Here is a 16,725-nt window from a genome sequence, read left to right on the forward strand (position 1 = left end):
CATATTTTTGTGATTTACTCTTTATATATAAAACCATCCTAATGTAAAGAACATTGTGTGAAAATATAATCTTGATATCTTTAATACTGGCTGACAAAGATTGAAATCAGTGTTCAATCAAACTTTAATTCTTCTCATCTCATCATTAGATTATATGAGTTAAACCCCGGATGTCACAGACAGGGTCACATTTCAGGACTGTGTATGTCTTCAATAATAGAAATTAATTTTTTGTACAGCTAACTGCTGCTATCTGCTGGTCAGTGTCTGAATAAACTTCTTATTTTGCTAAATCAGGAACCACACTAATAAAAGAGAATCTGATTAAATTCACCTTTAGTTTAAAATATGAACTGTAATTGTAATTTTCTCACTGTCAACATTTAATGAACACAAGACAACCTGTCGTATAAAAGTGGTCAAGCAATTAAATTGAGCAAATACAAATATAAAGTTAAAGGTGCACGCTGCAAAAAATAATTTTCAAGAAAAAATGTTCTTAGTATTTTTGTCTTGTTTTCAGTAAAAATATCAAAAAAATAATAAATTAAATTAAATTAAGATGCTTTTTCTTGATGAGCAAAACAACCCAAGAAAATAAGTCTAGTTTTTAGACCAAAAATATCAAATTTAAGTGATTTTGTGCAAAAAATCTACCAATGGCGTAAGCAAAGAAAATGTTGAAAATTTTTCTTAAACACTAATTTCAAGAAAAATTCAAGAAAAAATTGCTTACCCCATTGACAGATTTATTTGCTTGTCTTATGCACAAAATCACTTAAAATTCATATTTTTGGTCTAAAAACTAGACTGTCAAGCAATTACATGCAAATGTCAGCCTTACTGATCTAGTATTTATTGTTGTTTTTGTTATCAGATTCCTAATTGGCTATATTTCCAGTCAGTCATCGAAGATGCTTCATCTCTTTTATCATAAACCCTTTCAAAGCGTTTGCAGCAGGCACGTATTTTGACATGACGATCCACACACATGACGGTCTAAATACAAGTTTAATGCACCCACGAATAAAAAGTAACCGGCCACCGTTAACGCACACATTACTTTGTGCACCTTCGAAAATGTCTTTGATTAATTGTTTAGAGAGAGACTTTAAACCTCTGACATATCTCTCACAGTCTTGTGAAACTGAAGTTTATCTTTGAATGAGCCACCATCTCTATCTCTGCTTATGATTGACAGGCCATGATTGTTATTTCGGATCATTCCTCCGTGTGATTGGTCGGAGTCAGCTGTCACCCCAAATGGCCGTTTAGGCTCATGGTCAATGGGTCTCCTAAAGATGACCAATGTGCTGCTCTCTGGTTGGCACAGCGGAGGCTCGGACACAATGACAGCATCCTTCCATCGCCGGGCACCAGACTTGCTGTTGTACTCATAAACCCTCTTCGTCACTGAAATTTAGATGCACGATTAAGCTTAATATTTATTTCAGTATTACATTTCATAATCACTAAATATAATCTCATCTGTAAAATATCTTACCTGGATCAACGTCCTCTCCATCAAACACAGGGTTGATCTGAGTCACTTCCTGGAAGAGAGGAAGTGCACTTGCTGACTTACAAAAGTAAAGAAGCTGAATATGATGATATTCAAAACCCATTTCATTTACTAACATAAAATATGACATTTGAAGTTGTTATTCAAACAAAATGTGCTTTAATATTTCCTATTCACATCATTTATGAATCACATGAATGGGAATTTAATATTTTTACTACTTGTTTTAACTTTAACTCATTCCCTGCCAGTCTTTTTTTTAAAGTTGCCCGCCAGCATTTTTTGTGATTTTCACAAAAGTTTCACAAAATGCCTTCCAGGGAATTTTTTTCTATAAATATATAAACATACAAATATATCAAATAAAAGAACAGACCCTATGCTTTCAAACAAACAAACAAAACCTATCTTCATTTGTTCTCTTTTTATATAAATATGTGTAGGTTTCTTCAAAATTAAAAAATTTTGAGCAAAAAGCTGAAATAATTGAATTTTTGTAAAAACATACACCGAGTTTAAATCAGTTTTTGCGTCAGTTTTTTATAAATCGGGTAAGAGCACCATCTAGTGGATAATAGTGGTAATAACAGATTACCGTAAAAACTCACCAGGAAAGAGTCATTTGCAGGGAAATGTTTTTTCTTAATTGACGAGATAACTCGTTGATGGCAGGGAAAGAGTTAAAACCGCTTTACGGCAAAGTTGTAAATCATTTTATAAAAAATAAATTTGAAATGTAATAAATCTTTAATAAAACAACTGTGCTTTTTGTTTTTTTTAAGCATACAGATCCCAGTTACTTTAGTTGTTAAATGGAAAAGCCAACGTAATCCCATGACGTATTTTGCGAGGTGGCTAATTAATATTAATTTGAACAACTACATTTGTACGTTTTTGTATGTTTTGCTTCCTTCCCTGTGATGTTATTATTATTGTTTTATATACACTCAAAAAAAATTAGCTGTAATTATGTAGCTGGTTGCCAGTAACTTACTGTAGAAGATAAAGACTGAAAATGTTTCATGTTCATTTAACTTTGAACAAACTGTTGCCAGTAAATAACAGAAATGTAAAATTTACAGTAAATTACTGGCAGCTAGTTGCCAGTAATACCCAGTAATACTGTAATTTCTACAGAAATCTTTTACAGTGTAATAATAGTAAATTTTCGTTATGATTCGCTTGGTACGAATACAAATTAGCCGACTTGTAAAATATTATGTCTTTTTGTAAAATGTAAGAATTATTATGTAAACATCTTACCAGTAATATTTCCTTCTTTGGTGAAGCTGTTAGAAAATGTAAGTTATTATAACATTTTAAATGAGATTTGTATTTATGTCAAATACAAAATTTTGTAGAGTCTGCTTGCACTTACCTTCATCTTGAAAGCTGTAAGTACAAAATTCAATCTTATTAATAGGATTCAGGTATCAAAATAATTTTAAAGTGTCTCATTTATGTTTAAACCTGAATGCAGGAAAACTTCAGAATAATAACGGCAAAATACCGTAATGTTGATAAACTCACAGTTGCTCTTCATCGCCGATGAGTTTGGACTCGCAGCATCTAAACTCAGTGTTGGAGATGTATTCACAGCATCTGTACAGCATGTATCCCAGAATGCCGAGCATGAGGAGCGCACACAAAGTGATAATGAACCACACGTACCAGTCTTCAACATCAAATGTGTTCAGGTCTACTCTGATGTATGTGATTCTTGGCTGTAAAGAGATGATGAACAGATTTTTACCTTTTCTAAAGATCACAATTGTAAGAATTATAGCAATTTTGTCTCAAATGTTTCTCCTAAGGGCTTAAGAAAAGTTTAAATGAGACAAATATTGATATGTAATGAGACTTGTCTCCAACTATACTAAACTATATCTCTTTTAACTCATTCCCCCGCCAGCCATTTTTTTAAAAGTTGCCAGCCAGCATTTTTTGTGATTTTCACAAAAATTTCACAAAATGCCTCTGCTTATAAACTCTTAAATATGGGTATTTTTCTTCAAAAATACATTTATTTTTTACAAAAACTGAAATAATTTCATTTTTGTGAATGAATTCTGTTAGAGATCAGGGGCCGTATTCACAAAGCATTTTATCTTATCACTAAGAGTACTCCTAAATCGCACTAAAAGATTTTAGCTAAGAGTTTTCTCTTAAAAGTTATTCACAACGCCTTTCAGACCTACTTTTAGTAAGGAAAAATGATAACTCCTAAACTAAGAGTGAGTCTTCGTTGCTACGGATGACGTCAATTCTCATGCACGAGCTGCCTCGCAATGACCACGGTGATTGGTTGTTAGATGACAGGGCTGTCATGCGTAACATAACACAGACGCACCAAATCATGGAATTACAATATCGAAATATGTCTGTGTCCTATACAAAATAATAATAGTAATGCCATCAAAATGCATATATTAAAGAAAAGTCGTGAATTAAATTAAATTAAATCAAGCCTAATACAAATGAAAACCGCCAATTGCCTAATAATAAAACGACTTTGCATTATTTGCTTGATTAATGTACATCCTATTAGCCTAATTAGACTACTTAAAGCAAGGAAATGTTGCCCATATTAAAGAAGCCTGCCTAATGTAATAAATAAATGATGGTGGAACTCGCCAAAAGAAAGCCCAAATGGATGCAGGATCAGTTACTGCTGCTGGCCCAGTTGGTGCTGGAAAAAAGAAACGTAATAAAAGGGAAATTCGGCACTGAGATATCAAGCAAAACTAAGCCTGAGACATGCGAGACAATGATGCGCGGGTCAATCTACAAAACAACTGGCACCCAACCAACGTTTTCAACTAACCCGCCCGCAACTCGGACCGCAAAAAATAAAAAATAAATAGTGTACCCGACCCGCTCCCTGGCCAGCATTTTTTTAAAGTAGTAATTGTTTAATAGTTAATTGCCATCTTTATTTCAAACGACCCGACCGAACGCGACCCGAATATCATAAAAAATATTTTTGGATGACTCGTGACCGCGGGTGACCACATGCATCCGCTCATTTCCGATCAACCCGCGCATCACTGGGGAGAGGATTTGTTGCAGATCAATGCAACATTCCCGCTTATGTCGCGGACCCCGGACGAATGCGAGAGGCGGTGGTATGCATTACAATCGCAGTAGAGGGTTGAGATTGCAGCCTTTAAACAGACTAGCATGGCAACAGGTATGCCTGTAATATTAAATATTTAATATCATTATTGTTTCATGTAATTCTAAAAAACTTCCTGCTTGTCATGAATGTAATGAATTATGAAACAAATGTCATAAACAATATGCTTACATTAAAGTGTGCTTTTAAGTATGTGGAATGGTTTTGAGTTGGTGAAACTCTCCATGTTAAGGAGGATCAGCACCTAAGACATTTTAAGATCCTTTGTGAATAGGTCTTAGTGAGTTAGGAGTCCTCTCGACTTCTTTTAAGCTGTCCCAGACTTAGGTGCTACTTTTAGGGCTAAAATGCTTTGTGAATTACTCTTAGTGAAAAAAATTAGGAGTCCTAAATTTAGGAGTGACACGCCTATTATTTTTAGGAGTTGGTTCTAAATTCGCCAGTTAGGAGCTACTTTTAGCCTTAAAATTCTTTGTGAATACGGCCCCAGATTCAGAACGATTATCAAAACATACACAGAGTTTAAAATTAGCAAATAACTGTTAAATGTTTTGGCTTAATTTTTTTGATAATAGTGGATAATCGCGGTATTGCAGAGTAACATAAAAATTAATCAGGAACACGTTTTTTATGTAATGTGAGTTTACTGGGGTTGTTTATAAAAGCAGAAGTCTGAATTTGCTCTCAACAACCTTCATGAGGAACAGTAATTTAATTTCTGAATTTTTTTAAATGTCCACTGATAGATTTTATGTAATATTGCATTTCTATTAAGAGATTCTTCTAAAAGTTACACAATGCACCTTTAAATGTTCCTTTGCATGAACACCACATCATAATCGCTTCATCCTTAACAATTTTTAAAGCTGGTAAAATCCTACTTTTTCTCTCTGGCTTTTAGTACTGTGTGATGTTAATCGACTCTCTTTTTATTGATAATTTTACCTTCTTTTAATCTTTTAACTTTACTATTATTACTATTATTATTATTATTATTTTATTTTATTTTTTAGTATTATTCTTATCTTTGCTTTTTTATGCATGTCTGTACAGCACTTTGGGTCAGCCTGTGCGCTGTTTTAAATGTGCTGTATAAATCAATAAACTTGAAATCAATAAACATGAACCACGCCTACTGTGGTTGTGGTGATGGTGGTAGTGAGATCAGGATCCATCACGTGGATGTTAATAACAATGGTGCCGGTCTGGGTCGAAGCTCCGGCATCGGTTCTGATGTTAGCATCAGAGATGAGTACGGTTAAACTGTATCTCCACAGTCTGTCCAGTCCACTACCGTAATCGAACGGCTCCCTCAGAATCAAACGTGTCGTGTTGGATCCGGCACTCGGGGAGAAGCCGAAATGATTGTTTACATTGGTGGAACCTGTTTAGTGTTTACAGGTTAACAATCCCGAAAACATGGCCAAGTCGAAAGAAAAAAGAAAAACTAGGGCTGTCATGATTAATGGTTAATTGTCTGATCAATTGTGATGATTATGACGATTAATTGCCTGTTTTAGGAATTTGACGATTATGACGATTAATGGTCTGTTTTATAGATTTGACATTTAATTCTGATACATGTTTTGTTTTTTCAGGGGACATGGAGCAAAAATTAAATAAAGTTTAGTTTCGTGTGCGCACGTGAAACTATTGCGTGTGCACGTGAAACTACCGCGTTAAGTTTCGCATGCGCACGTGAAACTTTCCCATGCACACGTGACACTATCGCTTTCACACGTGAAACTTTTGCTTTCATGTGCGCATGCAATAGTTTCACGTGCGTGTGTGAAAGTTTCACGTGAAATGAAACTTTAAAAAAAATTCTGCACATGAAGGTTTCGCGTGAGCACATGAAACTAAACCTTAGAATTTTTTACTTCAATGTCACCTTAGGAGCTCGGTACCACACATTGTTGTGATTATTTAAATTAAATCTTTTGCAAGGTTTAAAAGTTATTATTTAATGAATATATCTTTCAAAAACTGAAAGTTCTTCATAAGAAATAAACACAATAAAGTGTCTGAAAAATAACTGCAAAAAAATAAAAAATCAATTCCTTACAGATCCATTTTGAAAATGTATGTTTTACCTGGCAGTTCATACTGCTTATCAAAGTTTTGCAGCATTTCTTTAAATGCTGTTTTTCCACTGTATTGAATGGCTTTGCAATGCATCGCGTTACACTGCCAGTTCAGGAGCGCCATCTGATACCGTCTCGTTTATACAAGCGCTGCAGCTCCTCCTTGTGTTTTTTAAAGAGATGTGCAATCATTGTGGTGATCTGAAATCATCGCAATGAGGTCAAACAATCGTGATAAGACGAGTATTTAATCATTGTGACAGCCCTAATTTCCCCAATAACTTCCCTTTACTGTAATACGGTAAATGTGTACATGATCTTACATAATGAATTAGTCTTCTGTACCTGAGATTATGTAGATGAATGAAGTAGGAGGGGAATCTTTGTCTGTGCAGTAAAGGATAAAACCCTGAACGTTTGATCCAACCTGAAGATCAGGGGTCACCACTAGATTGGTCTTATTGGGCCAACATAAAGGAGGTTCATCATTTGCCTCAGTGATGTTGATAGTGACCTTTTTTTTTAAGTGTGAGAAAAACTTAGCAAGGGTACCCCCTATAATTTTTGACATAATTTGAACACTGTTTTTTACATTCAAACAGATTTAACCACTGCATTAACTAAAACTAACCGTAGTGGTAGCAGATTGAGGTCTAACAGGATCCCAATCAGTCGCTCTGATGACCAGCGTGTGTGTTTGTGTGTCCTCATATTCAGGGTTTGTCAGGAGGGTGATTTGACCGGTTAAAGGGTCCAGATGGAAAATACGTCTCAGCGTTCCGGTTCCTCCACCAGAGATTATGGAGTAGATGAGGTTTGTTGGAGGCAGATCCCGATCTGTGGCAATGACTGAGCCGATCACAGCGCCACCTGGAGTTTAGACACAAACACAATCCATTTACTACAGTTTAGTGGTTATTATTTATTTTCATGTTGTACCAAACCCATATATTTATTTTCTCCAATTACTGAAGTTCACTTGGTATTGTGTTATTTACGTAAAGGTCATGGGTTTGATCTTAAGGATAACTCTAGCGTGAATGTACTGTAAGTCACTTTGGATATCAAATGCATAAATGTAAATGTAGACAAAAGTAGTGTAAAAAAACAAAGCAAATGTCCCAAAAGCTCTGAGACTTTGAAGAAATAGGTGGGAGGATGAAACACAGGTGTAAATTCGCTTACAGGTACAACTGTGATGTAAACAAAAGCCTCGCCTGCAGACTCAGGACACAAAACATTACATCTCATTACATCTCTCACATCACTCAGTTTTTACAAAGATCAGAGCATCTTCACCTCTCAGCGATGTGTCATTTGAATCCACAGCCACTATAAGAAGTCTGTATTCTTTGTTTCCATAGAAGTTATTGGGGTCTTCAAAGTCCACGTTTTTGTTTATAATGAGCAGAGAGAAAATTTTGAGAGGTTTGGACCCGGATGTCTTTAAAACCACTGAGATGTATTGATTGACACCTTACAATGATCTGAGTGGATCTTAGGATGAAGGCCTGGTTGCAGTACAAGTCACTATGGCGATGACCGTCCCCGTCGCTTCGGTCTCAACCACTTCTCTTCTATTCAAACCCAAATAGAAATGAATCTGATCATTGCAAAATCAAAGCTTATCTGTTTCAATGTAAAGAAGCCCCACCTCTTTTGGCCTACAGAGCAGAAGGGGACTCCGCCCCTTACCTGGACCACACCCATTTAAACACTCCACATAGCACCACGAAGATGCCACACCCCCTTTAATTTGAAACGCTTCAGTGTGGACACTTAATTTCCATTTTTAATTTATTAGATAAATGCCTCTTCCTGGAAGCTGCAAATATAATAATAGTTTTAGTGACATCAACCTGTGGTTGTCAGGCTCACAGACAGGGGCGTGGTCATTGATGTCAGTCACAGTGAAGATGAGACTGATGCTCAGTCACGTGCACAGATAGGGCTCAACCTGTGCAGAACACATGCCCTTTTTGTCCTTACACTCCGAAGTGCCCTTTTTTGGAGGTGTTTTATTATTTTTTTAAATATATACATTAATGCTATTGTTAAACATTTACGTCTGTCTGTGTGTTTTACAAATATATTTATCAAATAAAATTATTAAAAAACTAAATATTTTTGGATCCGCTCAAACTGTCTGTCAAACCTCTTAACTCCGCCCCCTGAGTGCAGCGAGCTGAAGTTCCACAGCAGTCAGAGGCAGATGAACGTCTAGCAACGGTAAATAAGTATCTTGTTGTTTGAGTACAATGCTGTGTCATTACGAAAGAAACACTAGTATGTATATAACGGCGCATGTTTTATAAATTTGAGCAGAGCCGAATTATCCATAGACGGGATTGGTCGAGTGGGCAATCAGGGAGCACTAAGGGCTCCAAACTGCAGCAAGGGCTGGCGCAAAATGCGACCAAATTGAGTTTTTGACAAAGCGCGAGCAGTTTTTAAACAAGGGTTCACCCATGTGAAGGGCACCCGTGACAACAATACGGAATGCACGGTCGGGTTTTTACCGCTTTTTTTGCATGACGCGTATTAATCGTTTAACTAAAGTCAACACATCTCACGCGAGAAGACGCGCCCGCGTGGGTAAATGTCTAGCCTACATTAACACCAAAAACATATCAGATTAGAAAGGTCTTAGACATCAGATGCCCAGTTGGGAAAACTAGATAGAGACGAAAAACGTGTAAAGGATACAAGTATGTACATTATATTGCCCTGTCACTCATTACAGTATGCAATCTGGATATAATTTATTGTATATGCATGTATCTTATGCCTTGAATTAGTCAAGGGAGTTGTATGATTATTTGGTTCATAACTTTTTATTCTGAAATCAACTGCATAGAGTTAAGTATATTTAGTATTTAGTATATTTTTTTAGTAATGCAGTTATTTGCACCTTCAAAAGACCAAGGTTCCTGGTCCTCAGCACCAGGTAGGCAGATACATGTTGAATATGCTTATGGTATGGCTATAGTATAGTATAATCTCCTATTTTGATCTTTAATATCCTATTTCCCCCTCTTCTCAATCACATACATAAACATGTTAACCAAATAATAAAAATTAACTTATAAAACCAAACAGAATACCTTTTTTTCTTCAAACATATTTTTATGTAACTTTATGTATGTAAGCAGAGGAAAAAATTTAAATTAATATATTCTACAATTAAATAAGAGCGAGCACTTCACAAACACATGACTACAAATAGGCCTAATACAGACAAACACCCAGGATGTAAATTGTTAAAGCCAACTTACAAGGGCAGATATCCTTTGCACTGTATAATGCCAAGCTATCATAAAATGTCATTTTTCATTCATTAATAGTGATTTTTTTCAATCATTAATAGTGAATAAATATAAAGCTATTAAGATGATTATTAAGTGATATTTATTTGGAGGGGGTGCCCTTTTTCAGTTTAAGCACATGCCCCTCAAAAGGTCTGTGCACGGCCCTGCTGATGCTATTGGATAGTAGAAGACCAGGAGGACTAATGCCGGCTGTAACTATCGCGTTTATGATGGGATTTTCCCTTAGTGGTGAAGAGTCCATGTCCATCCTGGTAACAATGGTGACTAAGCCTGTATCTAAAAACATTTATAGACAAAATGTGCATCAGTTAAATGAATCAACTTGTCATGTGAAAATCCTTTAGACAATAAAAAAACTGAAATGCCAATGTGAAAACTACAGTACACTTCTGTGTGGCCAAATAGTTGTTTGTGCTGATCGAATAAAAGATGAAGCCGGCGTAGAGAGAATCATCTGGAACAACAGCACTGATGTTTGCCACAACATGACCAGGACTCAACTCTTCGTTTAATGTGAAAGACGTCTCGGTGCTACAGAATCAAACATTTACTCAGCGACAGTCATCAAATATACAGTATATAGATCAAAGATTTGTTCAGGTGTCAGTGGTTATTACGTACTTTAAGAAATGGGGTTTATCATCAATGAGGTTTATTATAAAGATGAAAATTTGTTTAAAAGATAAGTTGTTTCCATCATGCACAGAGATATTAAAGCTAGCTAAAAGAGAGAAAACAAAATGTTTATGATAATATGAAAAATTAACCTTCAAGAACACCAAACGTGAAGCATTGTGTTCCTCGCTCTAGATTACTTGCGAGATTTAACTTTGCGTCATGTGAATTTTCTGTTGGAGTGAATATTTTCAACTTGTGTAAAAAAGACGCATTTAAGGCGAACAGTGAGTTGCTGAGTCCCAATTCGCCTACTTATACTATGACCTAAAAGTATGTACTTTTTTGTGAGGAAAAAGTACATACTTTTGAGTGTGTAGCAAAATAGTATGCACGTTCTGGGACATACTTCGATGACGTCATGCAACGTGAACGAAAACGTGGTTAGTTGGTTAACCTAGTTACGCACACCACAACTGTTACTACAGCATCTAAAAGCATACAAATGTGAATGACCGCTACTTACTCAATATTTCAACATACTATGATTTGGGACGTACTAATTCTAGTTTCGCATACTATTTAGGATGGATAGTATGCGAATTGGGACTCAGCCAGAGTTTTCGCGGCAATCACATCGCCCGATTTGCGTCATTTGCATTGTCACGTGTGAGTTTGCGTCTATTTGCGTATTGCAATAGGCTTGTTCGACTTCATGCGGCGCCGCTAGAACTGACAGGCAGATGACGTCAAAGTGTCGCGAGACGAAATTACACTTCGTATGATTTCTTGAATCTTTCACGTCACATTAAGTCGAACAAGCCTATTGACTTTGTATGTAATCTACTCTTGCAAATCATTAAATTCAGATTTTATGTGTACGCCCCATTGGGAAAAAAAAATATTTTGAAATATGTTTACAAAAATGTATTTTTCATCAATATATTTTTAGCCATTTTTTGTATATTTTAACATATATTTAAAAAAATATTTAAAAACATTTATATTCACGTCACATTGGAAGAACATCTTAACAGGTATGAAATTATTAAAATTATATATATTTTCAACCGCAAAAATATACTTATACTTTTATATTTTATGCTAAATACATTTTGTAGAAAGTAAATCTGAATTTAATATATTTTTGAATTTAAAAAGTATATTTGTTTTTAATCTTTATATATTAACATACATTTTAAAATGTATTTCAGGGGCAACAAATAAATGTCTAATTTTACAACCCATATGGCAATATATATAAGTGTATATTTAAAACATATTTTTGGCAAAAAAATTATGTAGCTTATATACCATTTGTATAGTTTTGATAATGAAGTACAATTATAGTATTGTATTGTATGACATGTCCAAAAAAGCATGGTAATTTTATTTGTTACCTTCTGGGGTGTGTTATATAATCGAATGATTTTGTGGAGAACAAAGAACCTGTGGAGCTGTCGATAATGAACGCTGGATCTGAAGGTACCAGATGATACTGTAAAAAAAAAAACATCGTAATTGTTTCATCTCGGTCACTGCTTTATAAAACATAAACTCCGCAAAAGTACAGAATGTGTGAATCATACCATCAGGGGTTTTTCTTCAGGGTCATGAACTACTGGCTGATAGATTTTCTTTGGAGGAGATTTTTCCTCAATGTAAATAAACGTGACTGAAAGAAATATCAGATAAATCATGAAATACTAATATAGATGAGTGAATAAAATTATAAAAGGGAGGCTGATTATAATAACTGTAAATTATTGGCACATGCTGATAACTGTGCCAGGAAAGAAAAGTGTAGTCTGCCCATTGTGTTTTATAAATATTTACATGGGCCATTAAAAATAAATTTAACCTGGCCTTTGGTATAAAAATATGAATGCATTTTAAATACTATCATCCATGAACATTGGAGGCTCATCCACATCCGTAATGAGCACTGTGAGAGTATTCAGGTCAGATTTATGATCGCTGTCCACCACAAGAATTTGGAGACTGAAGTGATTTGCAGAAGTCTCAAAGTCCAGATCTGTTGCACCGCTCAAAACAACCTGTATGAAAAACAAAATAAGAAATGATTGAATGCATTTTGAATGCAAATTTCTGAGCTCATTAAAAGCTCACCTAAAAAATTAGGGGACATCTCTAACATGCTTTCCCGCTAAAGTCTCAATTTTATTTTAATTGAATCTGATTGCTTTCTTTTAGAAACAATTTGGCAGAAAAATCACCTGGGCGTGAGTTGAGTTCACCATAAAAACAGTAAAATCATCAGTAAGTGGGTTTGAATTAATTATCTGTGGGAATCCAGGAACAACGCTTGCATCTGATCTAAGATCAACCTGCAAGCAGAAGACCTCCATCCCCGCCGCGCTGTTCTCCTTCACTTGAACCGTGACCGGAAAACCCACCAGAACAACACCTGACGCAACACCTGAGAAAAAGACTAAGCACATTTAGAAAATGTTTTAAAGGTAAACATGACTGAGAAGAGCCTTTAAAGCGTGCACCTTTATTTACATCATAGCTTTCTCAAATTAATTTTAATTACAATATTAATTTTACTCAAATTAACTCACCAGCTGTTATCCAAAAGCAGTGAAGAATACTAAGATGAAGAAAAATGTCCATTTTGGCTTTAATATTTGAATATTTTAGTCTGGTTTAAGATCACTCGTATCTGCAGTGAAGGCAAAGTAGTCGCCAAGCATTTGTTGATGGAAACTTGCATGGATTTTATGACCAACAGGGCATCATTCAGCAAGTCAGGACAAGTAGAGCTGGGCTACTAAACAACAATAACAGAATAATATGACTGTAAAATCATCTGGTTATTCCTACAAGGTTTTGAATTATGGGTTGTCAACTAGAATTATCAGTGGTTTTCTAATGTGACCAGTTAAAAAACAGCTCACTTCACAACCAGTCTATAGTACAAATTTTTTTATTAAGTATTATTCAAAACATTTTTATTTTGAAAGCAGTTATATTTTGTGTCTTTAAAAGCATCTATTGTGTAAAAGTACAGGATATGATTGAGTCGTGACTAAGTGTTTTTCAACATTATTATATGAAGATGCACATGTTGTGCAATAAAACATAATAGTGTAGATTTAACCTGATGAATAATTAACATTTAATCCAGTTAGCAGATCTCCAAGTTGCATACATTTTTTTTCTGATTTCCGGATGTAAAATGTTGTACAATACCTTTAATACTTAAAGATGACATTGCTCTTAAAAAGTAGAAGTAAATCATAATGGCAGCGCTGGTGAAGGTTTGGTTGCTGCTGATGCTCTCAGTAACCACAAGTCAGTTTTATCTACATGATCCTCTGTATCTGTATGGAACCAAAGGTCTTCAGGTCAAACTAGAGATGTTCTGTAAAGATGTAGTTGAAGAGATTTATGTATTTAGGTCAGATCAACACGGGCCAAACCGAGCAGCTTTAAAACGGACCAGAACTAATGTCAATTATTTATCAATAGATGTGGAAATTTCAGAAAACTTGGAGTTTTGGTTTGAATGCTGGAAAAGAGGAACTCTTCTGGAGAGGACATATTTTCACCTGATAGTTTGTGCTGAGAAGGACGCAGAAGAAAAGATGTCTCTGTATCACGATGCTCCTGCAGACATTGCATGTCAAACGTTTAATGGCGGTCGCGGAGAAACCCTTCAGGTGCTTAAGCTTAAAGAAAGCAGTTTTCATCTGATGATTCTGGATACTAATGTGTCCCTGGAGATTATTCCAGATGAAATTAGAAACAGAGTCATGAATAAAGGATCTTTAATTCACTTCTCGGATGTCTCAGCTGTCGACTCTGGAGTTTACAGCTGTGTGGTTTGGCATGACAATCAATGCCAAAGCTACAAAGACATTTCACTGGATGTTGAAACACAGAACATCTTCTTGGCCCCAGGTGAGAGTTTCACTTTGCCATGTATAGCTAAAGATGTGAAACCAAATTAACTTATCTGGTGGACACCTCATAGACTTGTTTCTCATGATATGAAGATAAAACCGGACAGATTTGAAATGTTGAATGACGCACAGGCTGGAAATTACTCTCTGGTGATATCCCACCTCATGCTGAATGACACTGGAACATACACCTGTATGACAGGCAAGGCAAATCTTAATGTACTAAACCTTTTTGTTTGCTCTGATCTTCAACCCAAAAATATGACGTTCTCTTCAGGTGACTCGGCTGAACTCGCATGCCACCCCGATCTCTCAGATACTTTTAGAGTTCAATGGTTTTGGGAAGATAATCAAAGCTTTGAAAATCTGCTGTTGGACAGTCGAGATGGATTTGTTAATGAGAAAATTAAGAACCGGTTGCATGCATCTAACCCTCAAAGCTACATAAACATATCAGAGCTTTCCATTACTGATGGTGGCTTGTATTGGTGCAGGGTCTGGAAAATAAATCAAGATAGAAAAGGGTTGTGTTTCAAGCGAAGAGTCCACTTAACATATGTAGCACATCATAAGGACACGTCCTACATCGTTTATGCTTCGGGGATAGCCACTGTGCTGTTAGGAATGATTATTACTGTGGCTTGTGTCACAGTTTTGACCAGGAAGAGACGACCATCAGGAGAAATTTGATGGCGGGACTACAACTAAATTCTCACTGCTAAGCTCATTTTTTAACTCATTCCCTGCCAGCCATTTTTTTTAAGTTGCCGCCATTTTATTGATTTTTACAAAATTTTCACAAAATGCCTTCCAGAATAATTTTTTTTCTAAAAATAAGAAACATATAAATATATTAAACGTAAAACAGACCTTTTGATTTCAAACAAACAATAAACAAACAAAACTGAAAAAATTTCATCCTTCATATCTATATATTTTTTCTTTGCTTATAAACTCTTTAATATGGGTATTTCTCTTTTAAAATACACGTTTAGCAAAAACTGAAATAATTGCATTTTTGTGAAGGAATTTTGTTAGAGATCAGATTCGGAACGATTCTCAAAACATACACAGAGTTTAAAATTAGGAAATAACGTTTTGGCTTCAGTTTTTTCATAAATTGGGTAAGTGCCATCTGGTGGATAATCGCAGTAATGCAGATTAACATAAAAATTCATCAGGAACACCTTTTTTTAATGCAAATGTTTTCTCTTAATTGACAAGATGTCAATAGCAGGGAAAGAGTTAACATGGTGTACAAACGTATTTAGAAACCACTTTTAAAACCTTGTTTCAATTCAACTAGGATACTGAAAAATTTGGATCATGAAGGTTTTGACGTAAAATGAAGACTTTTTCAATGTTATCGCAATAATTTCTGTACTCATCAATTCTTACTGTTTACTTATTCAAAAAATTTTTTTTTTATTATTTTGTTATATTTTTTGTTTTGTTTATTGCTTTTTTTAATAGTTACATATACTCACAGCATTTTAGCTGAATATAATTTTTTTTAAGTCTTGTGTTTATTACCTGTCTGATGATGGCTATGCTTGTGCTTAAATCTAAACAGCCTGATCTCACGAATTTATGTGGGATAGTCACGGAATTTTTTGCTCATTTTTCCGTGGCATTCTCACGGATCTCCGTCTTTTTCCGTGGCCCTCTCACGGATTGGTTACTCAACTGTTTTGTCCTATTTTCTTTCAATTTTCGCTTCGGTTTAGGTTTGATTTACATGAAATGAAATCCCTACCCAAACCCAACTCTAACCCCAACGCCAGGCGACAATTGTTTAAAGTTTAGAAAATATAAAAGAATAAATCAGATTTTTTTTATAAACCAATAGTTAAAGTGACATACTGATGCAAACACCAAATTTAAACCTAAACAGAAGCGGAAATGGTTTGAAAATAGGAAAAAGCAGTTGAGTAACCAATCCGTGAGAATACCACTGAAAAAGACAGTCCGTAGCAAGGTCACGGAAAAATGCGGAGATCCGTGAGAATGCCAAAAATGAGCAAAAAATTCTGTGACTATCCCACAGAAATTCGTGAGATCAGGTTGATCTAAATGTAACTCAATAAAGATGAATCGATTTCATGCATCC

At 35.3% G+C, this 16,725-nt stretch overlaps 1 protein-coding gene across 1 annotated transcript; it reads right to left on the reverse strand.

Moving 5' to 3' along the window:
- Positions 1 to 831: 831 nt before the first annotated feature.
- Positions 832 to 10,910, reverse strand: LOC135768293 (cadherin-related family member 3-like). Its single transcript, XM_073813393.1, has 12 exons — positions 10,901 to 10,910; positions 10,693 to 10,792; positions 10,457 to 10,602; positions 10,243 to 10,347; positions 7,374 to 7,612; positions 7,088 to 7,256; positions 5,795 to 6,042; positions 3,053 to 3,246; positions 2,901 to 2,914; positions 2,786 to 2,811; positions 1,505 to 1,553; positions 832 to 1,413 (listed from the first exon to the last, which is right to left on the reverse strand). The coding sequence occupies exons 1-12, from the start codon at positions 10,908 to 10,910 to the stop codon at positions 1,112 to 1,114; spliced, it is 1,602 nt and encodes a 533-aa protein (XP_073669494.1). The 3' UTR covers positions 832 to 1,111.
- Positions 10,911 to 16,725: the final 5,815 nt, after the last annotated feature.

This window comes from Paramisgurnus dabryanus, chromosome 23 (assembly GCF_030506205.2).
Source record: "Paramisgurnus dabryanus chromosome 23, PD_genome_1.1, whole genome shotgun sequence".
NCBI lineage: Eukaryota > Metazoa > Chordata > Actinopteri > Cypriniformes > Cobitidae > Paramisgurnus > Paramisgurnus dabryanus.